Here is a 26,720-nt window from a genome sequence, read left to right as displayed (position 1 = left end):
AGGTTTGGGAAAGATTTTTCTTTGGATGGAGATTGTATTGCGTTGCGGGGAACAGTCAGCGCTCAGTGCGAGATGTTCCTAATTTTTGAGCTTATTTACGTGAATTCGTACATAGTAATCATTACAATTACGTAAAATATTTCGTACTGAGGCACATTTTCTAAAGTTCTGTACTTTATTGTAATGTTTATTGGTTATTTAGAGTCTATAAAGTAAAACCCTTGTAAAAAAAACCATAAAGTAATGGGAAAGTAATAAATATGGGAAATTCGGTCGTTTCATAATTATAACAGATTTCAGGAATGTTATCGTTTCCCATAGTCTTCCATGTTTAAGCGAATCAGTTAGTGAGTTGACACCAATCAAATGGTCATGCTATGGAAAGCGCGTGAGGTGGTGTTCAGTATCTTTGGTAGACGGCTGGCACTCATAACCATATAGGGCGGCACGGCGAACTAAAGTTGTAGAAGACCATTCTGTTCATGATTGTTGGTCTAATTAAATTTGGATATATTGGAACTACGTCATTTGCGATTGAAACTTAGTTAAAAAGTAATATCCATCCCCTTGTGCCCTATATTGTATGAAGCTTCTCTCTATTTCCAAGACTAACCAACCACATTTGTCGGCGTAAAATATTTGGAAATTCGATTTTACATCGACCTAGAACAAGATAATTTTTTTCATTAGCCAAATCCACAAGATAACGTTGTAATATAGTCTCTTCTATGAGCAGGTTATTCAGGTTAGGTAAATTGTGCGTCAGTAAAAAAATAAACAATTGGCAATTGGCACAAATAATGTGGGCATAAAATGGTAACCTTCAAGAGCATTGAATAGGATATAAGGAAATACTGTCCGTTGCATCTTGATGACTCTCTAGTATTCTGATTTAAATAGTGTGAATACAAGTATATGCTGCCGGGAAAAAAGGGCCCCCCCTGTGAAATTATGATTTTTTTTATAGTTTAATATCGGAATACACATTACCACAAAAATTTGCCATGAGTTACCAACATTTTATATTCCTATTTAGGCGGATCTTAAGAGAGCCAACACATACACAAGCATATTTATTGATATCATATTTTAATCTTATCATTTTTTCGGAATTTTCATTTATATTTTCTCTCTTTCTGCGAAAAAATATAAAACCATTTCGTTAGCACAAAGAATGACTGAAATTTTATATATATTTGCTCATTTCGGAGTTGCTATTTCATCACAGAAATTCTGCAGTCCTTTGTTATTAAGGAAATATTCTTCCGAGGGTTTCTTTTGTTTTGAATATCTGAAATACAAATGTATGAATAGTTCTATTTAGTCCTGTGGCTAAAGGTGCCAAGATCTCTCGTTTAAGAGTCTTTTCGTTGCTAACTGGCTTGGCACCAACCACTCTTCTCACCTTCCCACACACAGGACGTAGGAATGTGCTCAGCTGGGAAAAGCTGTTCTTTTTCCTCCATAAAATTGAAAACTTGCCAATTTCATGAGATTTCCGCACTCCACCAATGCGTTCATTTCTTTGGACGAGTAATACATATTACGTCAGACTGGCGCGCACCGAACAGCGGAATGATTGTTCCACTGACCCAGGCACTATGCGGAATGCCCCCAGCTTCGCATGCCGTAGACAAACAGCAATACAGAGAATCAGAATAGAATTAACTGAGCCATTTATTTCTGTCCACTGAACGGGCTGCTTGCGAATTATAAACGTGAAGTCAATGTCAAATGTCTACACAACGATGCAGCGACGGCAATTTCAATGTCATTCGCTTATCGTACAGGTGAAGCGCGTCATCGAGTCAGGTAGAGTATAAAGTAGACAACAGGCACATATTGAGACAGATAAAAAAAGATAACAGCCTTACCGGTAGTAGTCCTCGGGGTAGATGTCCCTGTCGTCAAGTATCACTTGGCTAGGTTTATGTACGTTGAATCAGGTGCCTGTATATTTTAGAGCTTTGGTCGAAAAACATGTTCGTAATACCGGAATGAACTTCTAAAGAGCCTCGTATCGGGAATTAATCTTGCACTAATTCACATAAAAATATTACAAACACAGTGACCAAATTATGAAGGGAATTTCAACAGCGCACTAAAATCTGTCAAACGGGAGCAACACATTAGAAACCAACCTACACACCACATCACTTCAACGATCCAACGGCGACTGACCGAAAATAATGAATCAAAACAGAAGCGGAAGATGGTGTAAAGAGCGAATGGGAAAACGAGAAGAAGCAAATGAAACTGATGAGGGGAAATTGCGCGTTTCATGGGCGATAAAAATCTTATTGGGCGGTTGCTGGGAGCTTTTATCTCCAGGTCAATTGTATTTGGAAAAGGCGTGAGCTTTTAATAAGATGCAATTAGATTTTCAAATAAATATTAGGGTTACATTGTTTATGAATTTTTGATACAGTTATTACGACCTAGTCAAATTTAGTATGCCTTATGAAAATAAATCCTTCAGCTTGCTGTCATGGTCAAGACAAACATTTTTACAATAGGGGTATCAGTGGGACCCTCTAGCTCTAGTTGACCATTTTATTGGAATAAAAATACCCAACCGATCATTGAATATTTTAAATTTTTCCTGAAGTTAAATTGCGGTGCATAATAACCCTTAAGATCACCATCCTGTGTCGTGTTACCCGATTCAAGATCTGTTTGTAAAAATTAGTGTAAAACAAAACCTTATTAAAATGGATTGACCTGTTTGTCAAGAACGGTTGCAGTCACAAAATCTGGTGGAAGTGTGTAGACTTCGATATCCTTTGGATGCATCGAGTGGCACGACTTTCGAATTTTGTCCTTTTGACATTGGTTCAAAAGTGGATAAGCTGGGACTCAAAATGTACCCACCATAAAGTATAACAGATCTCGTTCTTGGAACCTATCCAATTGAAAAATTTGGAAAAAATCATGATGATGCATCTATATAAAATCTAATCCTCAAAATGCATCCCGTCCCGATATCTGCTCAAATAAAGTTCATAATGGTATATTACTCTATTTTGGAAATTTATACGAAATCCCCTTTAAGTACGTTGTAGAGATACGATTATGAACAATAATGTATATGTAGAGCATAATTTTAGAAAGTGACAAAGTTATAAGGGGGATTTTCAGCTATTTACAAATGGAATAGCTACGCCCGCGTGAGAGAAGACAAAACCTTGAATACCTGAAGCATCCAGCTTCCGGTTTCGTTTTATTAGATTGTCACATCTGTTATGGCATTTGTGATTGTGTTTGCAACAATGAGCTTGTATTAAATTTAGCGACATGACATGATTTCCAATGATTACGAGATGTGGGTTTATTCAGGCAAACGAAAGGACTTAAAGTCACAACAACTGCAATCCCATAGCCACCAAATTTGCCTGATTTTGCTCGTTGCCATTTCTTCCTGTTGAACGAAGTGAAAAGGCCATTACGGGGAATACGTTTTAGCAGCCGATGCATCTGTAGAATATATCAATATCACTTAGCGTAAGGAACTTAATTTAAGATGACTTAAGAGAGGGGATTATCTTGAAGGGCACAATATCGATTTTGATTCAACTTGATATTTTAAATTTTCTGAATCAAGTCCGGAAACTACTTAGTAGTGGTAGTATATCGATCTAAAAATTTAGAACTGCAACTGATCGAAGGTTTTATTTACCAATGGGGAAAAATTGCCTATGATTGTCCACTTTCACTGTTCAAACAACAGGATGCTGATGGTGTTTCGTGGGGTATCGGTGCAAATAAAATGTAAATGCATTCGTTTATATACGGAAAAAATCTGAATAAACACAAATAGTAATCTGGCTCATTCCTCAAGTTAATAAATGTGATAATATTTGTTAAAGACCTTGTCACGTCATCGGTTTTGTGTAAAACAAAATCTTACTAAAATCGGTTCAATGTCTGTTTGTCTGTCTGCCATATGAAATTTACTCCGAAACGACTGGAGTTTTCGTCACGAAATTTGGTGAGGAAATGTGGCCTTATCCCGCCATATACTAATGCCTGGCCACACAAATTTGAGAAGCAACTCGGTCCGCCATTAGTAGATGCCCCCTTAAACTTTCAAGGAACGAGAAATAAACGTCTGGCTTTGGACGAAGAGAACATTCACTTCTTAAGCAGCAAATGGTTTTTGCGATTTCTGAAGAATTATTTTTTTCGAGTTACGCAACTTTTGTCGCAAGGGTGTGATATTTACACATCAGTATGCGGTAATAGACAATGTCTTTAATATGTACATATATCTCAAAGTTTGGAAATATATGAAGAAATATTTTGAATTTACACCTATCTACGAAAAGAAGAACGTGCGTAGAATGTTCCTCACATAAGATGAACATAAAACCTTTATACCTGAAGTTCCCAGCTTGCGGTATTCCGACTTGTTTCTTTTAAAAATGATTTTTTTTATCTCGGTAAATTAAGTTAAATAGTAAAATCGAGGTCTTTTCAGTTTGAAATTTCTTGCTACCAGTTTTCACCCTCAATTTCCATATAGAATCCTGTCAATAACAATTCACAATCCCCCTTCCAATTATCGCATTATAAACCTGACCAGGAAAATTTACTTAATACTATATGATTAGGTTAGTGGTAAGTGGGCATGTTGGGCAACTGCCAATTATTAAAAATCCAGCATCTTTGCAAATACAAGCGATATCTTTGACGGATTGCAAGGCAAATATCAGCCATGCCCTGGAAGCTATGCACATCATTACGTTCAAGATGAGCGGTATAATGTTGATCGTGGAAGCATTATACTCATGGCTACATTCATGAAGTGGAATCCATCACATGAGATGTTAAGAAGCTGTTGACGAACTCTGGTTTATGTTAAAGTTATCATGAAATGGGAAAATTTGTGTTGAAGGGTCAAAGTACTGCTCGACCTGCTCGTGTTTCTGGAGTTCTCAATAAGAGTACATGCACATACTCTGTGTTATTGACACTCCAATTCGTTGCGTTTCAAGAGATCACGCATGTGGACACAAACAAGTAAAAGATACTTTGCTTAAGTGTGTATATAAACGCAAAGGCATCACTGTTTATAATTCATTTGTTGAAAATGAAGGGTTCAATGAGAAAGTCAACATACCTGGGTAGAGTGTGAAGAAGATGATCAGAACTGGCATTATGCGCTTGAAAATTGAAACATTTTAGGTGTTGATTCATTTAGAAATGGTTTCATTAATGATGGGCGGCAGTTCAATTTTTCTTATATTATTGCAACTTCACGAATATTGTATTGAGCATCTATAGAAATTTTTACTGAAGATAACAATTTTTTAGGATAGTCTACAATGACGTGATTAAGAAATTAAGGCCGGCATTCACGTTTAGCCCGGGCTCTCAGTTACGTCGGAAGAGTCCGCAGTGCACCTGGCCGCCAGTTGAGTTTGCAGCACTATCCTCCAGTTTAGTTGGCAGCATTATCCACGTACCGACAAGCCAAACGGCATCATTAGTTCAATTTTGGTCGTGGAAGGCGTTAAAACGAAAATTTGACACATTTTGGGGCTGAGCATTTATAAAAAATGTAAACCGGTGATGAAGATGCCTATAAAATCGCGTTCACAGCCTTAACAAGGAGGAAATTCGCTCATAGCTTAAACATGCCTGGCCGGTTGGCCAAATCATTTTTCATTCGATCATTGGAAACCTGAACAACAAACAACAACAAATTATTCAATAAATAGTTCGGGCATTTTATTTCCTGGAAGCTTATGCAATCTATTGTCCCGCTTCAATATAAATATAATTTTCTTGAAATCATTTTATTTTTCCGGTTCACTGACATTCTAACGGAACAATATCCTTTGTAATATCATATATAGCCAGGAGTGAAGAAGTGTGAATGCCATGACCAATTGAGGAAAAAATACAATCGTAGCTGTGGATGTTACATGAATGTTTCGATTATGGAACCGCCAGAATCACTACTTGGATGGATGAAAAATGTCCTACTTTGGGTAACTTCCGAACATGCGAATGATAGCCGGCATAATGTTCGTACCTCGTTATGGAACAACACTCATAGGAGGGAATCAAGATTCCCTGCATTTCTGGTTATTGGAAATTGGGGATGTCAAGGGATTTGAAAAGAAAATATATTGAGTGGTCATTTCCTGAGGTTTAGATGATTTAGTTGATATCGTGCCTTTAATATTGCATAGAAATTTATGGATTAGAAAGGCGTGAAATTTGGCCCATTTAACTCTACAAAAAGTGTCGTTACGAGAGGGAAATATCGATAGCACTTCTGCACTCCAACTCATAAATAATAGTTTCATATTATTAGAGCGAACTTGAGGATCTACATTTAAGCGAAGGGTGATAGCTTTTCCAGTAATTATTTGCTAAAATTTATTCATTAGTTTTCATTCTTCGGTAAAGAAAAATATTTTTTTTTCACATTTGCTTTCCATAGGGGATTGATTTTATTCTCATTATAAAAGGTAGCTTTTCTTGCAACTTTGCTCGCTATTCTAAATATATAATTACAAAATTGCATTAATTCATCATTGAACAAAATTGTTACTACAGTTTAAACGATGCAATCCGAATAATGGACTAAATGCCCGGGAGCAACTGCATCGATAAATTGTTCGATATTCACGTCTAATGGGGCTCATTACAATTCAGGAGTAGAGTAGAAGGTGCGTAAATGCCTGTCGGTTGAATGATGATATCGAATAAAATTTAAATAAATCTTCGGATGGTTCCTGTTCGGCTGGTGCAGGATGCACTGCATGTGGTTGCTAAGGTGTCTTGTTTCTTGGCGTTAAAGATCATTCGAAGCGATAGACTGCCGCCGAATTATAATGAAGTCAAGTTTAGATTATCATTTAAGTGGGAACGTGACAAGGTGTAATTTGATACAATATTGTTGTAGTTAATATGATATAAAGATGTTTGATTTTATGAATATCAATTGCAAAATTTAAGTTTATATATATAGGAGTAAATGGAGATCGGTTTGGTGGGTTCTAATGTTACTTAGTTGATAAATCCGATTAAATCTTTAAACTCAATTAGCTTCATAATTATTGATGAATGCTAAATTCAAAAATATCGCAGTTTGTTCTTCTTTTTATTTTTCTTTGAGTGTTCTTTATTTTGAGTGGAGATCGTCACGTTTACATGTTTAAAGTTCACTTCTTTCTGAAATGATCACAACTTTAAACATTGTTTTTAATTCAATACGAACGCATTTCCGCTCACCTGCGAATCTCTTTTTACTTTACTTTCTTGGAGTTGTATTCAAAAGTCATCAGTAGCTCTTACAAGAATTTCCAGTTTAAATTGAATTCATAGGAAAAGAACGCTATTCACGAACTAGTCCATAGGTGGTTGAGAAACAAGAGTTAATGAATGGTTAAACTGACATAATTTATAATTGATATTGGCGACTAAGTGAATAGAATTAACGAGAAGTGATTGCATATCTGTAAGTGTTAGGAAATGTTAATCGTTGGGAGACTTTAAAAATAAATGTATTGCTAGGGGCATACACACATTGATACATGCAAAATATATGAAAAATGTACCACAGATGCCTTCAAGTACTTAGCTCATGTAGTAAATTTGCCTTCATTTTTTTCAATGAATAGATTTCTATTTATTTTGAGCTATCTTGTCGATAAAATTGTATTTCCTGTCACTAATTCGAACAGTATAACCAATAAATTATCACAATGAATGCATTCCAATAAAAATAATTATATATGGATGGATAATTCTCTATACATCTAAAGTGATAATTTATTGATTTTGGAAATTAAAATTTCATAAATATTTTTAGAAAAGTGCCGCCAATGCTTTAACAGAGGTGTTGAAATAATTAACGTGAATGTAACATGTCAAATTTCTTACAGGACTTTTTACTTATGAATAATTCATATAATATTGAAGCGAAGGGGGGGTTTTATTAGATGCATTGTCTGCTTTAGTTGAAATTAATTTGAATATTCGGCACATAAATTGAAAATTAGATAAAGCAAATGCTAAAATATTGCTCCATTAATTGAACTCCAATCGGTATAAGTAACTCATTCAGGTTTTAGTTGAATTTACATTTGAATGAATACAACGCAGCACAGAATAGCACCAATATTATGTACGTTCTCTGTATGACGGTCAACATTTTTATATGATCCGTTTCTTCATTTATTTCATATGAGCCACTAATGGAGTAAAAAAACATCCTTTGTGTTTCTTGTTTGGAATGGAGGGAGCCCTGAATCCGCTATCCACTTGATGGTGGGCCGGACCAATTGGAAATAAATCGCCTCTCATTTCTCTGGTCCATGGGCTCCTCGTTTTGAGCTTACACGCTTCTCTGCTCGACGATAATAATAGTATATTACCATATTGATTTTCGAGTTGTCACAATTATGCATTAAAATGCGGTAAACCTAATATTAGCACTAAGCATCAAGCATTTAGGCTCGGACGATCCTAGCTACTTAAAAAATAAATGTGCGCTCTTGGTGGTGGCCGGTAGTAGGTTAGTGGGAGAATCCGTCGAGAACTCCCCGCAACATCGAGCACGTAAGCAGAATGGTGAACTTCTGCATGGTTTGAATCAGACTGTCTGAGAATTCCAGGACATCAAGAGAAGCCGTGAGGGATTTAGGTACAATACCTGTAGCTGACAATATTATGGAAATTACAACCACCTGCTCGAAACGCCAAATTTCTTTGATTTCCCGAGCAAGCGGCTCAGGGTTCACCTTCTTCTCCATGTATTTCCAACAGTAGTAACATCAATAATATACGTAGAATGACTCATCTTTTCAACTAACAACACGTCAGGCTTGTTGTGTGGAATGTGGCGATAAGTTACAACTTGCCGGTCCCAATACATGCTGTAAGCATAACTATCAAGTACTGTTTGAGACTCTTATCGCTAAACCCGATATGTTCCTGTGGTCAGCCCTTACATCACCTTACATACAGCATTATGTCTGTTCGTGTATTGCACCGGTGTCATTACAGTGGAGCCAGAAATGAGATGGTCCCACGTCTCTAACACCGAACCACACATTCTGCACTGGTCATTCTTCACCCGCTCTTTCATTATGAGCTTTTTATAAACGCGGGTGGCGACCACGTCGTCCTGAATAGCACACATGAATCCCTTCAAAGAGTTTCCCAACACACAGCCATCTGTTCGACAAATGGCTGCCGAAGACAATTCACCTGTTTACCGTGCATTGCCTTCGACTTCCGATCCGCTTTTGGTCCGACTTCACACCACTCAGAGGATTGAAAGATTGATCCTTCGAGTTAAGTGGAGTCAGCCCACAGTCTGTCTTACAGACAGCTGCATGCACGGAACTCGCCTGCTCTTTGCTCTAAAAATAAGCGCGTAGCGAGTCGACTTGGCGATGATGCTGTGCCGCCACGTCATCCACGCCCCTGCCTCCGATGTCACGAGGCAGGCTCATCCGCTCTCCGGCAGAGTTTGGATGGTGCATTCGGAATTTGAACATCCGCCGCTGGACGTTTTCCAGATCGGTCTTCGTTCACAGCAATATTGCGAATGCATAAGCCAGTGAAGGGATAGCGAATACATTCAATGCGCTTATTTTATTCTTCCCCGAGAGATGTGATTTCAGCACCAATTTTACACGTCGCAGGAATTCAGACAGCAGAGCATCCTTCAGATCACCAACTCGAGCATGGGTTCCTTGCAGAATTCCTAGGCACTTGTAGAAGTCTGCCTCGGTCAATCTATATTTATTATAAGTATATTTTCTAGAAATTGACTGGAAAACCCTCAACGTTATCCTAGAATCATCAGCTATTGTAGTAATATAGGCTATGCGCTATAGTCATGATACTGCCAAGAATGGTGGAAGTGGTACTATTACTAACAGAGTTATTATGAGTTAAATTTGTAATTTTGTGCAAATTTATTGCATTCTAAGACTTTGCATGTCAGTATCATAATAAAGTGAATGATTTGACAAACTAAATGCTTAAAGTTGCTGCCACTGATTGCCAGTGATTGTATTGGTTTCCTAGATGTCAGTAATCAGAAACTTTTCTTCAGTTTTAGCAGTACATAATTCCATAATTTCATGTTGGCGATTGGTTGAGATCAGTTTTTTTGTGAGATTCTAAGAAAACATAATTTGCATGGAGCGGAGGAGGAGTGGTTAGACGTACCCTATACGATGAGTACTTCATGATTCTGCCATAAGTCAATCCATCGAAAATTAAGTCATGGCGAGAACCAGGTTGTTTTCTCCCCACCAGAAACAGAGTACATTTCTCGAACCGGCAGCTGTCCTGCTACGCCGTCTATAATGGACGCCCTAGCATTCTTCTGAGGTATATACGATGACTCGATCATTTTTTGTTAATGGCCTTCAACGTGTTTTCCTGTTCAGCATGTCATGGTTCCTATATTTTTTTTATCTCTTTTCTGAATTCATTTAATAAATTTAAAGTTATAACTACTTACACATTACTTAAAACCTTTCTCCTTTACCTTGGTTTAGGACCAGTATGGTATGGACAAATAAGGCGTTATCTTAAATCTTAATCATAAGCCTCCAAATGATAGTTTGAAAGTAGTTCAAGTATAGATAACACAGCAAAATAATTCTTAACATTTTTGGGAGGGTTAATCTATGGTGGTATGGAAAATACTTAAAGCATGTACATACATATTGTCCATTGGGTGTCGGTAATTTTTGTCACCGATTTTTATTTATAATAATATTCATTGGCGCGATAATCCAATTGGTTCATGGCCTTGAAGGGTGTGCTTCATTCAAGACCGTAATGATACGCTAAAGGACAACAATGCACTGTAGCAGGCAATCCGGTCAGCATTGCGCTCGCCCGTTACTATTACGTTGATTTAACTCAGATACTCATTCACACTTGAGTCGACTGGTATTCCGACATTCAATCACGATACAGATCCCTCTAGCACCAGTGGGATTTGAAACGCAATTTTCTACTACGACAGTATAGCGCTTTAAACCCTGAGTGACACCATTATTTATGAAAATAATATATTATAATATATACTTTTATTGTAAATAAGATATTTTAGAAATGTGTTTTAATGAGAATTGAAAACATAGCTCAGTTTTTTTTAAACCGTTATTTATTTTATTTATTAACGTCGGATAAAATTTGATTTTTGAATATTATAGATTTGAGATTCAGTAGAATATCGCTAATTTATATACCAAACGATTACCAGGTTTTTACAGTTAAAAAAACTGGAAACGTAGGGGAAAGTTCGAATTATCCGAGTTGATTATCAAAACCTGACGATATCACGTTGTTTAGTATTCCATGCTTAAACTCAACACATCTCAAATCATATACATACATAAGTAGATAAAAAACTTGTATCTAGTATAGTATATCTCCATTGAGTGAATATACAGCGAATGCATGAATGCAATTATTTATTCGCATTTTGTCACTTAAAATTCGATGCACTTTCGCACGATGCACTACCTAGGAAGACCACCTATTAACTTGGTGTAAGATAATCCACATATGCTTATATTCAGTAAATTATAAAATTTATAGCCAGAACGCATGCAATCATAACAACTGTAGGACTTGTTTCGGAAATTATAGGACAGATATCGAATGGTAGAATTACAGGTTCCCATAGAATTGGCTGCAATCGGATACTTATATTTGCATGGTATATTTCAGTGGTTTACAATTAGAATAAATAAAATCTTAGTTACAAATATATATGGGCTATATTTGGTGGCGTTTTTATCTTTTCGGAGTTCTAATTATGTTTAATCAAATAATCGCTGTCTTCGTATGTACTGCCTTTGTACGAACAATGAAGCCCTATATACATGGCTTCGTATATGCATGTACTCCTTTAGTCTAGCTTAAGCATCACTGAACTTAACTATCTTACAATTTAATATTGTATTGCCGTGAATTAAACGCAGTCGAAGATAGCCGCTGCCAGCTGAGTGTAATTGCATTTTTGTTATTCCATTTGGTTGCTTATAGTGAATTTCACTTCAAGCTATGACCCTATACATGTGGCTTGAATCGAACGATATTTTTATGCATATTCCATTAGTGTTTCGTATAAGCAATGTTAAAATTAATATGTTGCTAGAGACTATACGACGATATTCACTGAATCGTATTCTTGTTATTTCTGTAAAATCTGGGAGTAATGGTATGCTTAATAAATAGCAATTCGAGATCGGTAGTTGCATAAATACGAATAAACCTGATTATCGCGAATTACTGAAAGGAGTTATAACTACCACACGCATTTTTTCTTTGAAAACAATCAAGCTAAAGAAACTTTTCAAGTATAGTACATTTCTTGAAACGATTTGCACCGCAAGTTGTTATATTGTAAATTTTACCAACACTACAACTTATCTATTGAATCAGTTTTCGTCTTGTTTAAAAGCGTTAAGATTTCCATTCCGTGAGATACATCAATATTAATTGAAAATATAGTAAGGTATTGTTTTATTGATTCTTACATAATACCATGGAAAAAATAAAAGTCATAAGAACAGCTTAAATACACTTTAGACATTAACATCGTTTCTGTTTTTAACATGATTTACAACGATGCCTGCTGTTCAAAAGTCGTTTACCCATAAGTCTGGTGTCCACTTCTTTTAATTAAGTGATACCGGTTAAACGATGGCTCGTTAACGGTGTCTGCATGAAATCTCTAATCTTGATAAGATTTTGTTCCCTTTTCTTCATCGAAAGTGATTATTTTGAAAGGTTTGAATGCTTTCAAATATTTCACTATAATCAGGCAGTGCGAATGATTCTGTAAGAATTGTTCAATATATGGATCTCTGTCAACCAAAATTTGACTATGCATTGCGAACATCACAGTAAACTATTCAGTAGTATACGTATCAGATATCGAAATCATTTCATTTCACTTCCGTGTGGTTCATACTAACATCGTTTACGAGATATAAGCAAAGTTACACCTCCAGAAGCAGTAGTTTAGATAAACATGTCAATTCCACGAGATAAACTGGCAGACATGAGCTCGGAATTATGGAGCATATGAATTTCTTCCGTCCAACTGCAGTTTTGAATGTTAGACGTTTATAACACAATTCTGGGTCGAAATTCCAGATTGTTCAATTTAACTGTTATATATGTATGAGCAGCGATGCAACTGTGGTGAAATGTGTGGCACGTTGTAAAAACTGGACGGAAACTCATTTGTATTGGACCATTTAACTACATCAAGGCAGATTTATTAAAAAAAAATCAATCTTAAATATTCTTAAGCATGTGTACATTGTCATTCGGCTGTCTATTCAAACTATTTCTGGGCATCTGATACAGTATCATTAAGTTTATGGTCAGGACTTTTCTACTGATTATATTGGACATGATTTATGATGCCAAGACGGATTATTCAAATCGATATTCCTCCTCCTTATAGCTTATAAGGAAAGTAACGAACCGATACGAATTTTCTCGCGGATTGTAAATCATTATTAAGCCAAATCTGTATTACCTGCTGCAGCATTATTTCCTTGTTGCCTATTCATTTCGATACTTTGAGACATCGTTACAAAATAGATCGTATATTTCTGGTGCTGTAAATCAGATTTAAGAAATTCAGCATTAATGAATTGACCGTAACTTTTGCGTTGAGTTTGCTCATTTATTTTCAAATACCAATTCTCGATAGCTAGGTTGTGCATCCGCCTATAAACACCTTCATCTTCTACATTGAAATTACTTAAAGAAACATTAAAAATGTGCAAAATCGTTACTATGGAACTGCTCCTAGTTTGCAAAACTTTAATGTAGAATGCATGATAGGAATTTGTAATCAGTTACCATAAGCCTGGAGGCGCCTAATGATTGAATAGGCGAAAGTCTTAAATAACTTTTGACCAATTATAGTTATCATCAGTGTGTGTCCATGTTCATGCCTTATTCCAATAATGATGTTCGCACCATCATAAACATGCCACTAACAGCATTTGTTCGTGATATTTCACAAAGTTGCCATACTGGACGGACTTTGTTGGACTAATATATGGGCGAATATATACTTCATACTCCTGACAGCTGCCTGTTGCCGGCACCATCTCCATTCCCTAGTTTGTTTAAATCGTTGTGCATTTATTTTATTTATTACATGATGAATATAGAAATTTAACCCGTACTGAATTTAACTTCAGCGAATTGTGAGAATCATTGTCTGATAGAACAAAGTAACGATGTTTCGGAAATGGAAAGTGCGATACAAGCGTTATATTGCTAAGTATCGTAAGTAGAGATTGATTACGGAAATAGATTTGCTGTTTATTAATCAGTTCGATATCTGCTGATGATAATTTGAATCTTTCTAATTGGAAAAATTGTGCTGGGTCTCGGATATAGGGTTAAAACTGCAGTTGGATCTGAAAAGGTAGATTCATTAACTTTCCAGGCATGTCCAGAATCGACTCTTAATGGCAGGATTCATCAATCAAATCTCAAGAAGCTGGCATATAAACATATCAGTGGCCTACGAGCGGTGTTTGATAGCTAGGAATCACAATCGGTATCTGATTTGATTAAGAGATCTTTCTCATCTTTCCAGATGAGTATATTTTTACATATATCAATGAAGGCGGTAATGAGGTAGTAATATGTAGTTCTTTTTTTTAGATGGGGATTTCTTTAGCTTCACGGAATCTAGTTAACGGGGGTTAGCTGATTGGTTCAAATCAATATTGGAGATATCAGGTCCACATAAAATAGCAAATTACTGAGTGGTTATATGGGGTCAGGGATTATAGTCGTTAAATTACCAAATTGTTTGTTCTCTTTTCATGTTGAATTTGGAGCTGTTTTAAAAATATATAAATGGAAAAGTTTTTAAAGAAGTGTGGTAGACAGGACTGGTGGAGTAGAGTCTCGTAATCTCTCTAACTCGGTCAGATGTGCTTTCGAATTCATTGTTATCATTATTTCAGCTGATGCCGGATAGTAACATTAAATTCCAAGTAGCTAGGCTCAGACAATGCTATCTACTTAAAAAAAATAAAAGGGCTTGGTGGTTATCTCCCCGCAATATCGGCAACGTTTGCAGAAAGAAGTACTTCTACATCGTTTGAATCAGGCTATACGAAAGTTCCAGTATATCTATGGAAGCCGTGAAGAATTTAGATACAGTACCTCTAGCTGATAATTTTATGTAAACTACAGCTATCCTTTCGAGACATTGAGTTTTTTTTTTGATTTTAGCTTCCAGTATTATGTCTGGTCATTTGTACGTATTGCAACGCCGCCAACCAAAAATGGGATGGTCCAACGTTTCTAATGTCGAACCACATATTCTGTACTGATCCATCTCTACCCGTTCGACAAATGATGATTGACGAACGGCTGCCAGACTAGAAGTGGGCGAAACATCATCTTAGTAAGTAATGTATTATTACTTTTGGTAATGCGGCGGTGAAATCGTTTAGTAATGTTCGGATCGTACTGGGTGATATCACTTTTGTGATACTATTATATATACCTCATCTACCCTTCCTCGTAATAATAGTAATCGTTGGCGCAACAATCAAATTGGATCAGGGGCTTAAAGTGTATTAGAGCACTTCATTCAAGACCGCAACGGTACACTAAATGATTGTAGTATCCTATAGGAGGCAATGTGGTCAGCATTGCACTGGCTCGAGATTATTACCCTTGACTTATTTGACTCAGATACTCATTCACAGCTGAGTCGGCTGGTATCCGACGTCAAATCCCACTGGCACCATTTGAATCGCGATTTTCCATAAGACAGCCTTGTGCTCTAACCCCTAAACTATCCGGACACACCCTTCTCTAGGCCAGACACTTCCAGACATCGATCCGCTTCTGATTCGACTTCATCCCCCATCTTTCAAGTTAAGTGGAGTCAGTTACAAACAGTCACTTGCCATTAAGTTACCTGTCCCTTTCTGTAAAAACCGCGTACCTTTATAAAACGAAAGTGAAAAAACTCTAAATTGAATATTTTTTTTTATTTTCCCGACGTGTGCTCGCTATAAAGTCTCAATGGAAATTACTTTTCTTCTCTGCCGTTTGTTTATATCCTATCTTTAAAATACGTTTCAATCCACATTTATCTTATTTTATATGTATGTATATTGATGGGATGAGATGTTTAAACAGATATGCATCCCATATATCGCAAATTTTTTCTTTACATTTATTGGTTTATGGTGTTTCCACTGCACTTCGAATTTCTTGTCATTGAATATCTTTATATTTGTTGACTTGTAATTCCTTATTGGAACAAATGTTTCGATATTAGGGTGATGGAGTGCACATTGGAAAGTGACGACTAGCGAATGAACTTGGCGATGACGTTGTGCTGCAAAGTCAACCACGCCATTGCCTCCAATGTGATGAGCACGGTAAATCTACTCTCCCTTTAAATTTAGATGATGCGTTCGGAATTTGGGCATAATTCATGCCGGCATAGCGGTTTGGCGGGTGTCTTCAGCGGTAATACATTTAACATATTCAGCATGCCAGGCAGATAGTCCGCAAAGTTCACCATAATATCCTTTTTTTCCGCCATCAGTGATCTGAAAATGCTCGGCTAGCTCCTGCATTTTGAACCACTTTGGAATGACTTTTGTCATATCGTCAGAACTGTCGGCAGATGATAGAAAGTTTCTGTTTGAGTCCAGAATTTCAACTACAGGTATTTCACTGGAGATGGCACAGTTTCGGTAAACCATCAGTACTTTATTTCTCACTGGCCTGGTAGCACTCTAGCAATGTCCTAAGTCAATGAGCCACGCTATGACAGATTTCTTCGGTTACTAGATTTTCCATGGGGGATTTCTTCGGCCACTGAATCGAATAGCACGCAGCATATCTTCTGCCCGTGCAGCCTAACAGCCACAACTGCACTATAATACACAAGTTACCGTAGTTCACCATTGATTTGTGGTTTGGAGTTGCTGGAAATGCTTAGTAGCCAAGAATGACTGGTCTTTGCAGTAAATCTATTCTATGTACTTTTTTTGGAATGCGTCTTGAACCTTAACGTCGATTGAGAAGAAGTGCCTTGCGACGGGTATTGAACCTTTGGCCACAGTGCAGCGCGGTATTGATGGCGCCATTTCTGCTTCCATCGACTCTTGGCCATTAGCTTTCACGTTTACCTGTATCGCTGTAGGTGATAAAGCGATACTGGTCTGCAACCTACTTCACAATCACGAGCGCGTATCGCGAGAAACGCTTGGCAAATCTTGTCCCACCGTTGTAATTTCGGTAGCAAAAGCGAATCGGCTGAAATAGTCACCAGAAATTCTGGTGAAACAACTGTATTGCTTGGAGCCGCGATGTTCATCGTAGCGCCTAAACATCGAACCAACTCTCATTAGCGGTTGCAACAATATGCTATCCAGATCCCGTTCCAGTTACTAAATCAGACAACTCTCGTCGGTTATCGGTACCGGATCTTGCGTTTCTATCGAGACACTGCGATGACCTTCAGCCATTCAGACTAAAGTTATCCATCTCGGTATTTATTGGTTCTTTATTTTTCATAAATAATTTCTTAAGTTTTCACACACATTTTTTCACAAATATGAAAATAAAAGGGAGAAAATCAATCAACACCAGAAATTACGATACAGTTTCTTGAAACATTGTTGCAGCAACCATAAACAACAATGATTGATTAGAATAATCAAGTGCCAAATTGGATAGACCATATTACATAATTTCGAAATATTTTATGCTCTTAATAACTCAACTTTAAATCCCTCAGTATAGTATCCACAAAATCGGGGTGAATAGAATTTGGATGCACATGTTCGTGCGTTTGAGGGAGTCCGACACGTCTACTATTCCAAAAGTTTTCATTTGCGCTTCAACATTCTGTTCTTTCAAGTTTATTTCCGTTTTGATTTTTCGTACGTTTTAGATTTCATGATTTTCTTTTTGGGGTAAATTGGATTTTATGTTTATTTCATTCGGCGCCCGCTGTAGATATAAAGTTGTTCGGCATTATTTGTTTCAGATACATCTCAAACAGAAGGCAGGTGAAATGAACGATTGGTCGTTTGGACTGCATTTGGTGAATAAGTATCAAGCGTTGGCTTTACTTTTTATAAATAGTAAAATATGTGTGAAATTTCTGTGTTGTTTCGCTTGTAAGTTCAAAATAGTGTAATATCACTGGATTTCGGAGTCAGAATTATTGGTCCACACGCAGGTTAAAAAAAAATCAACTAGACAGGTTCTGTACATTTCATCACGTAATGCCTTCATTTTTTATGTCAGTGCGTTCTAACTAAATCAATATCCAAATTTTAACACAAACAGTTGTCTTGGTATAATATATGCTATTCGTCTCGCTTTCCTGTGAAACCAAACTAAAGGAACTACAAGGCAATAAGGTCATCATTTATTACAACCAGAATGCATTTAAGCAAAACCATTAATGATAAAATTATTGAAAATTATTTGCATTCTGCCAATTGCTCTACTTCTGCCTAGCCTCACTGAGTTTGAAGTGGTCAAGGAAGCCAAGTTTCTTACGATCTGGAAGTTCGGAGGTTGGCTATGACCTGTCAATCTTATAAACCAACTACGACTTATTTTCATGAGACTTCATATTTATATATTTTCCCAAAATTGAACTGCAGTACATTTGAAAATTTCATATTAGTCAATTTATTATCAAATCGCCTTATAAATCTATATATACATATATATTACAAATTGAATCTCAGTACTCCCAAGTGTAGCTTCTCTCTGTGAATGATCAAATGAATCCAATTTTAACCTGAATTTACCAACCGCATCGAAGCAAATTGTGCAGAGTTAACGTAAGATTCAATTGGAATCTTTTCAATTACTGATCCTTGAACTTGAATACTAATGTCCGCCTCCTCCCGCCGTAATTCCACTGCAGTGTATCATAAATCTTTTCATGCCGGCAAGAGAATCGGGTTTATCAAAGCACCGATATTGCAATTGTAATTCTTTTTAACGCGAGTATAAGTCCGATATTTCTGTCCTGTAATTATGGTCTTTGTAAGTTATGTACCCAGGCATTGATCTGATTTATGTTGTGCGATTAAAGGCAACACTTTGCACCGATGTTCCTGTTATTAACGTCGTTGTCGGATAAAAATTAACGCACGTACGATTTCCGCCCACTAGTGGTACATCATTGGAATGACGTCCATCGGAGGTTGGCAGAGTTAGAAGATCAGATCTTGCTTTGGTTATTTCGGAATTCAGACCACCTCCTCCCGCAGAATGTTAACAACTTCATGCGGTTGCTTCTAGCGAGGTGTACATATACTATAAAATTTGTATACCCATTCATTCAATACAGCAATATGAATAAAACTGGCTAACGATTTTGAAAAGCTCATAAAGTACTTTAGTTCATTTATACATAATCGTATCTATGTCTACTATAATTAATTCTGATAGATCCTGTAGTGTTTGAATTACTTATTTCAAACAAATTTGTTTAAAATTTTCAGTGTTCTATGGAACCCTTTAGTGTATTTTTTAAAGAATTTTGTAGTTCATTTGATCGTGAAGGCAAAAGCAATAGTCAGACCATTCCTTCAGCAGAAGGCGGTATGGAAGGAGGAAAATTCAACGTTTTCAACATAATGGGCACTAACAAGAGAACATAAGAACCTTTTCTATATGGAGGCTGACACTTATAGCTATATTTATTCATTATTGCTAGAAGGTGTTTGCGACAACGTTTTATCAATTGACTTTTCTGAGCCGCTTTAATCTAATGAAAGTAACATTCCGCTTTCTAACTCTGCAAAATTTATGTGTAAAATTGCCGGAAGAAAATTTACTTGAAGTTTTAGCATGTCGAATGTTCAAGTAGAACTTAATATGGTGAATTTGTAGTTGGGTTATTCTTCAGGATTATCGGTTGGCAAGTTATTTCCAGTATTTTATGAATTAGTTACGGAATTTCGATTTGATTAGAAGACTTAGTCTCGCTTGCTTGATTTACTAAATTATTGGGTCTTTCGAATTCGAGTAGAATTTGCTATGGATGCACGTTGGTATGGTTATGATATACTCTACATTTTTAGAAATGCTACAGTAGAAGATAGAGATTTCCAACACAACAAAAAGTAAAAATCAGTTGAGAGCTTTGGTTTTTGATATTTTTCTTTAGTTCGATTCCTCTTGTTTCAAAACCGGAATGAGGTATGATGATATAAACCTCGAGAGTAGATATGAGCTGCCTATTCGTAGTTTCTTGATGAAAGATCCATTAAATTTGCGCCTATGTTGTCTAAGCAAGGAGGAATGTTGAAAACAAAGAAAGGATGAAATAATTTCAAGGTTAGGGAAAATCCGTAAATAGCTGGAACCTCTATTGATGGCTAAGAATGGAAGTAAACGTGATGCCGTAGAGCACGGTTACCATAAAAAAGTTCCAATTGTGCATCGTAGTGAACGTCGTGGCAAAAGCAACTCTATTTTGTGGGTGAGAGAAATAGAAAGTGTTGTAAATAAAAATATCGTCGTAGGCCTTTTGATGATCCACCAAGGGATGATAGCGGTTGGCTTCTCATCCAAAACCATTTTAAATGGTATATTATTCGGTGAAGTTCACCTATTGTGGATAATATGGCAAGCCATCGTAACTTATATGGTTACAGGCTGCTCTTCCAAGCAGAAGCGAAGCTATCTTTGCCATCAATGCATTCAATCAGAGGAGTGTTTCCATGTATCCTGTTTTGAAAATACTGGAACGCATGCAAAAAGGCGATTCTACTTACCTTCTCTCCATAGCGATTTGAGCGATTGATTCGGTGGGAGCAAACAGATATCGTCAGTGCAGTTGAAATGTTTAAGGAAAGATGAAATGGTCCATCGAATTCTTTCAATTCCTGCAGTCAAAGCAGCATGAATTGCCTTACTGAATGAAAAGAAGAAGTGTCAAAATGCAACCCTGATTGGTTGGTGTGGAGATCTACTTCATTTATTTGTCCACAATGATCCGCAGAGGGCTAATCAGTTTCGGAGGATCCAGAACGGAAATTATTATAGTCTGCTTCTTGGCGATAAAGCTTTCGATATATATTTGACTCGTTTCATGGTCATTTTAGTTATAATCTTTGGAGCATGTGAATATCTCCTGGTTTCCGCATCCCATTCTTCGTAATTTGAATGATCATCCCCTATTCGTAATCCCTAGGAGAAATTACAATTCTCCAACATTTACGATTAGGTACCAAGGAGGAGTCTAATGAAGAGAATTGAATGTAACATTCGTCGTCCCTCCATAGGGCTTTCTAATTTTTCCTAAGCTAATTGTCAAACTAAAGTCTTTTCTGTATTGATATGATAGTATATTCTCTACTAAAAGCATAAATAAAAATGATTAATGCTGTGATAGTCACACCATGTGTTTACGTAAAAATTTTATGCTAAAATCACAAGGTGCCGCTATGAGCACTCAATAGACTCATGACAATCTCCAAGCGGGTACGCTTCAGGAAAAAGTAGTCCAGGCCGGTAAGCTTCCATCTAATTCATTGCAACATCATCACCGCGAACGTTTTCAGTTTTTCGAACTTGAACGACAGTCACCGATGAGTTCTTATCATCAAATTTACAGGTAACTGTCACCTCATTTAATTGAAATGTGAAAATTTGTGATCCATGCTTAGTGCGAAGGTAAACTGATCGAGGATCTGTCTCGAGGATATCAATAATGCCGCGACGATCAATTTGCAATTCTGATATTTGTGATTCGGCTCTTTCATTAAAAAGCACGGTTAATGGATGATTGGCTGCAATCCAGTTGGGTATTTTTACAGCTGAGTTGGTTGGGATCTTGTTGCAGTTTCGAGGTTGTACATGAGCAGCTGCTCCATTGGCCCGTTCAATATTTGATTCTTCGCCATCTGGTTCTTGCCGAGAGTCGTAAAAGTCAGCTGGTTGATCCATAGTGGCTGTGTAGCCTGCGAAGTATGAGGGAAATAAATATATGCATGAAAGCAATTGAACTAAGCCATTCACTACCTTCGAATGATGCAGGTGCATCATAAAATGGGATGTAGGGTTTAACGTCAAGAACAGGAGTTCCGTCGACCTAGCAATGATTAAAACTATATTTTCTTAAACGAAGTTCCTGCTAAATAGTTTCAAAATGTACCATATCAGTGCCACTGAAAGATATCTTGGCATCTTCGATTTTCACAATTTCAACCAGCGAAAGCCCAATCGGACAAGGGCGATGTGGCGATCGAGTGCTGAATACTCCAACGCGTTCGCCTCCAAGTCTGGGAGGAGCGACTTTTGCTTTAGGATGAGAATTGTTCCTGTGGAAATGGTATATGATCCACATGTGTGAAAATTCTTCGAGTCCTTGAAGTGAATGCTCTGGGTTTGTGAAGTGGTCGGAATTTAATTCAATGGTCCCTTGAAGGGTTGTGGCAACGGCTGATTGTCTGGGCACTGCTCGCTTCTCAGGGAATGCTGTCCGTATTACACCGATTGGTCGCAATTGAATGCATGATGCGTCGTCAGTTGCTGATTGCTGCAGAATTAGGGAAACATAAATTAGTGTACTTTATTATAAACTGAGACGTTCTTTGAGTTCAAGTTTTCTTATAGCATCCGAACGTACAAATCGGCATCACTTCGAAACAATCTGTGTCTGGATTCCGTCAAGACCCATTGCTCCATTTAACACGTGAGCTCAACATTCACTTCGAACACCTTATACCAAATAAACTTACAACAAGCTTGGCATCGTTGCTGTTTTTCTTATTTTCCTCAGTTTGCTTGCAATTTTCGCAGTTGAAATTCTTGAGGATCTGCTGCAGATGTTCCACATCCTTGCGCTGCACATATGTGAGATTCTTCACTTGAAGTCTACGTGAAAAGTGGTTCATTATTCGGATTTTTCTTCCTTCAGGAATTGCCTACCTCAATTTGTTGATTTCATTTCTTGCAATAGCGAGTTGATTTTTCAGCGATTCAACGTCATTTTCACTCATAATTTCGGATGAAAAACCGAGGTCTTTAAATGCGAATTGTTTATGTATAAAAATTGTCACTGTCAGACGATTTTGACAGTGGGAATGACCTTGAAACATATGTCTTGCATTCAAGCGATTGTGGTGCGATCTCGGGAGAAAATGGAGACTGGTTGATGAATTGGGAAACGTTTACGCCGATTTGTATTTACAATTTTGGATAACCTATCGTGAATTGATTATACACTTTTGACGTTAACCGGAAGTCATTATTCGCTGATGAAGTTCGAATGTAATTAAGAATGATAATAATCGTTGGCGCAACAATCCATGTTGGATCAGAGCCTTGAAGTGTGTTAGCGCACTTCAGGAGGCAATGTGGTCGGCATTTCGCTCGCTGGAGATTATTACCCTGATTTGACTTAGGTACTTATTTACAGCTGAGTCGAATGGTATCCGACATCGAGTAACAAAGAAGAAAGAAATAATTTCTATATTTCGAGTATCAATTGCTTTCTCTGATTGGAAGGAATAAAAAGGGAGTTTACATTGAATAAGAGTTCTTGGAATTTGCACCGCGTGGCATTTTTGCTGATAGAAATTGAGTTTTGTTTTTGTAGAGTTCCACATGTGTTACTGACATTCTCTCCATATTTCAGCATCATAATTTGAAAGTTACGCCTTTTTGGATAAATCCATTGATTCCAACCATGGAGGATTCGACCATTAGGGTGGAAGAGAAGTATGTTTATCGAACCGAACCAATGACATGCCACGACCGCCGAGGTCGAAAAATCATTAAAGGGGTTGTTCATCGTCACTGAATTCTGGTTGTTGCCGTGCCATGTTGATAGTAGATGTTAAAAACCGCATTGAGTTGCGCCAACTGGAGCCCATTTAAAGGCGCAATGACTGACATAAATCCCTAATGAGGTTTTTTTTCAATCAATGCTTGTTTCAGTCTTATCAATTGTAGTCGATATCGATCTTCAGTGATAGATTCATTAGATTTTAGTAGTTCATAGTATCCCAACCCAGCCGATCCTACCAAATGCAGAGCATAAGCTTCGAGAAATGGATATTTGGCTTTGCTGATGATTTTGATGCATGATCCGGCGCACTACAGGATTTTGTTCGTTTCAGTTTATCATAATGTATTCACCTTTCGTCGTAGTAGTACAGTAACAAAACAGTAGAAAAAATTCTGAATTTGTCGTTCCAATATGGAGACTAAAGAAGATCCAAGTAGTTCCAGTTGTGATTTCAGCGACGGAATTAGCTCCGAAGGATTTTAGACGCTCGATCTTAAGGTCTTAATGTCGGCTTGGCCGGCAGGATGATAATGCGAGCTGGGCAATCGCAAGGGAAGTGTCTGAAGGTCTCTCCTACTCTGCGCAACTTTTACAATGCGAAATGTAGAATATGCCGTGTCCGGTGGCATGGCCTTATATAGGCTAGTGTCTCATATAAACCGGTGTAATCAGGTACCGATTTTCACGTATCTGGCCCTGAATATGCTGTGATCGGGTTTTGTGGTAGGGGAGCCTTTGGCAAGTGGTGAGCTTTCATAATATGGGATCAGGGGCAGTCGTGCGAGAAGATTCGACCCTTCATTATCTCCATCGGGATGCAGACTACGCCGACTTAGCAACTGAGCGAAGCCCCGCGTGGCCAGTTCATCGTCCGGCCGGCAGGATGACAATGTTATGCTTCAGGCTCGGATCATTCTTTAACTATCGGCAGGCTCGTATTATCGCCAATATCTCTATTTGTAATTCGCTAGCATATCCCTAAAAGACGGTACGACTCGGCTACACTCTAATCCTTCGCAAAAAATATTGGGTCAGAATTTTGCAATACATCGCTGGTGCGTAGTCTCTGAGTTGCCACGATTTGCTGCTATTAGAAAAAAGTCTTCCCAAGAGGCTGAATATTAAAATTTTTGTTTTTATTTTGTTTTCTCTGTTTAGACATGAAACAAGTGAGAATATAATTTATGAACAGTAGGTGCCAATAAATGAATACGATACGTGATATCATTCATTCAATTTCAACATCATCTTTTGTATATGTATGTATGTACTTCGAAAAAAAATTCAAGTAATTTGAACGTGAGTCACTAGAAAAAAATATTATGGTTCTATCATTTGAGAACGCAGAGATTTTTTGATTTTTTTATTTACTGAAAAACTGTATTCCTGGTATTAACGTTATTCTGTATCCTATTTTAATCTATTTCTAAACTAATGTTATATTTTTTTTTCTCTACAGAAAATCCGGAGTGAACTAGTGCAGTGGAATGTGTACATAATCATAATCCCTATAATAAAACCTATTTAACGCCGTATTTCCATTTGTCGGGTACCAAAAGTTGGTTGCTTTGCAAATATATTGTTTTGTAGAATGTGTATACTAATCAGTAACTCCGGAAGTTTTTGAAAGGACTATTAAAAAAAATGTGATAACTGTTATCTTATTGGGTCGATCTCTTATATATATCACTTGTAGAAGAATTATTTCGGAATAACAATAGGGACGAAAAAATAAACCGATAATATATCCAATTTTTTATTCTCTTTCATACGCACTGAAAAAAAGGTTAAGTTTTAAAAAATTTTTTCTATAAGTAAAAGCATACAATTTTTTTTTTCAAAATAGGGGGTAAATTATAAACAAGATTGATTTGTAGAAATTAATAAGAAACTAATATCTAGTATCATAGTCCTTAGCAGCAATCACTACTGCACAATGACTTTCAGCTTTAAACGTATTCATTAACTCGGTGGTTTTTCAGAATATTTGCATCCTGCGATATAATTTTTCCTAAAAATGATACTTTATTGGACTTAAATTTGAGGGCTGAAGCAGACATTTAATTTTATAAATATTTATATCTACGAAAGGTATCCTGCATTTGAAATATTGTAGCAGTTGTCCATCTCGATTATTCTGTTAATTTGAACTAATATATAGCATAGTGCGGAGTTTGCAGCAACCATGTTTACTTACCATTAACGCCTATTGAATCCCAGATATGTTAATTTTTCTTAACTGCTGAGCAAATGATCTGTCGTAGAAAGTGAACTGAACTTGCTTTCGTCTAGTAGATACTACAATTTCTATCCTAAAAAACAAAAAAACCTTATATTTCAAATGCTGCTATTGTGCACTTTTCATGTTTTGATCATGGTACGGGGTATAGTTTATGTATTAGTCAGTGGTAAAAAAGCTGATTTATTGCATCGCCATTTTCCTATTCTGCTATGTATACATCATTCATCCAGCAAAGAAACTTGTGTAAATTTAGTATAGTCGAATCTTGAAACCAATATTTTAAAATCGCTGTTTACACAAGAATACCGCTTAAACCCAGACTTAAGTCAACCAAAAAGTGAAATATTAAAAAGTTAAACTAATAAACGTGAAATACATCTGTGCCAAACAACGAACAGCCGAATTTCCGTCAAGGTGCGGTAAGTAAAATCCAAAATAATACAAGATAAGATAGTAGCTTTGATTGGTGCAATTCTGGCAGATACATTCTAATTTTAATAATTGCACCTGTCTAATGGGTACTTACCTTGAGATATCTTGGAGGAGACCCCATTTTGAGTTATCAAGGGGCAGAGTTCTTCTAATATACAGTACTGGGTCGCTTAAAGTGATATTGGGTTATATATCTCAGCTAACGCAAAA

General features: G+C 36.9%; 3 protein-coding genes across 3 annotated transcripts in view; 1 reads left to right on the top strand and 2 right to left on the bottom strand.

The window, feature by feature from the left end:
• Positions 1-2,185, bottom strand: part of LOC119660465 (putative phosphatidate phosphatase) — a 28,080-nt gene extending 25,895 nt beyond the window's left edge. The window contains exon 1 of the mRNA XM_038069034.1: positions 1,875-2,185. The gene's annotated coding sequence lies outside the window, so the exon portion shown is untranslated. The remainder of the gene's footprint in view (positions 1-1,874) is intronic.
• Positions 1-25,705, top strand: part of LOC119660475 — an 89,469-nt gene extending 63,764 nt beyond the window's left edge. The window contains exon 6 of the transcript XR_005250430.1: positions 25,296-25,705. The gene's annotated coding sequence lies outside the window, so the exon portion shown is untranslated. The remainder of the gene's footprint in view (positions 1-25,295) is intronic.
• Positions 21,374-23,114, bottom strand: LOC119660464 (tRNA (adenine(37)-N6)-methyltransferase). The gene is made up of 5 exons (XM_038069033.1): positions 22,975-23,114; positions 22,785-22,920; positions 22,199-22,582; positions 22,066-22,135; positions 21,374-22,004 (listed from the first exon to the last, which is right to left on the bottom strand). Exons 1-5 carry the CDS (start codon positions 23,043-23,045, stop codon positions 21,568-21,570), a joined length of 1,098 nt encoding a protein of 365 aa, XP_037924961.1. The 5' UTR covers positions 23,046-23,114; the 3' UTR covers positions 21,374-21,567.
• Positions 25,706-26,720: the final 1,015 nt, after the last annotated feature.

The sequence above is a fragment of the Hermetia illucens genome, chromosome 6 (genome assembly GCF_905115235.1).
Source record: "Hermetia illucens chromosome 6, iHerIll2.2.curated.20191125, whole genome shotgun sequence".
Classification (NCBI taxonomy): Eukaryota; Metazoa; Arthropoda; class Insecta; order Diptera; family Stratiomyidae; genus Hermetia; species Hermetia illucens.
The sequence above is the reverse complement of the archived record's forward strand: the minus strand, read 5'-3'. Positions and strand labels throughout refer to the sequence as shown.

Bases quoted from the DNA above. Each gene is read 5' to 3' on its own strand.
- LOC119660464 (XM_038069033.1), bottom strand. From the start codon at position 23,045: ATGAGTGAAAATGACGTTGAATCGCTGAAAAATCAACTCGCTATTGCA. The intron at 22,921-22,974 runs GTAGGCAATTCC...CTTTTCACGTAG, and splicing joins AATGAAATCAACAAATTGAG to ACTTCAAGTGAAGAATCTCA. The intron at 22,136-22,198 runs GTACATTTTGAA...AATCATTGCTAG, and splicing joins CTTTCAGTGGCACTGATATG to GTCGACGGAACTCCTGTTCT.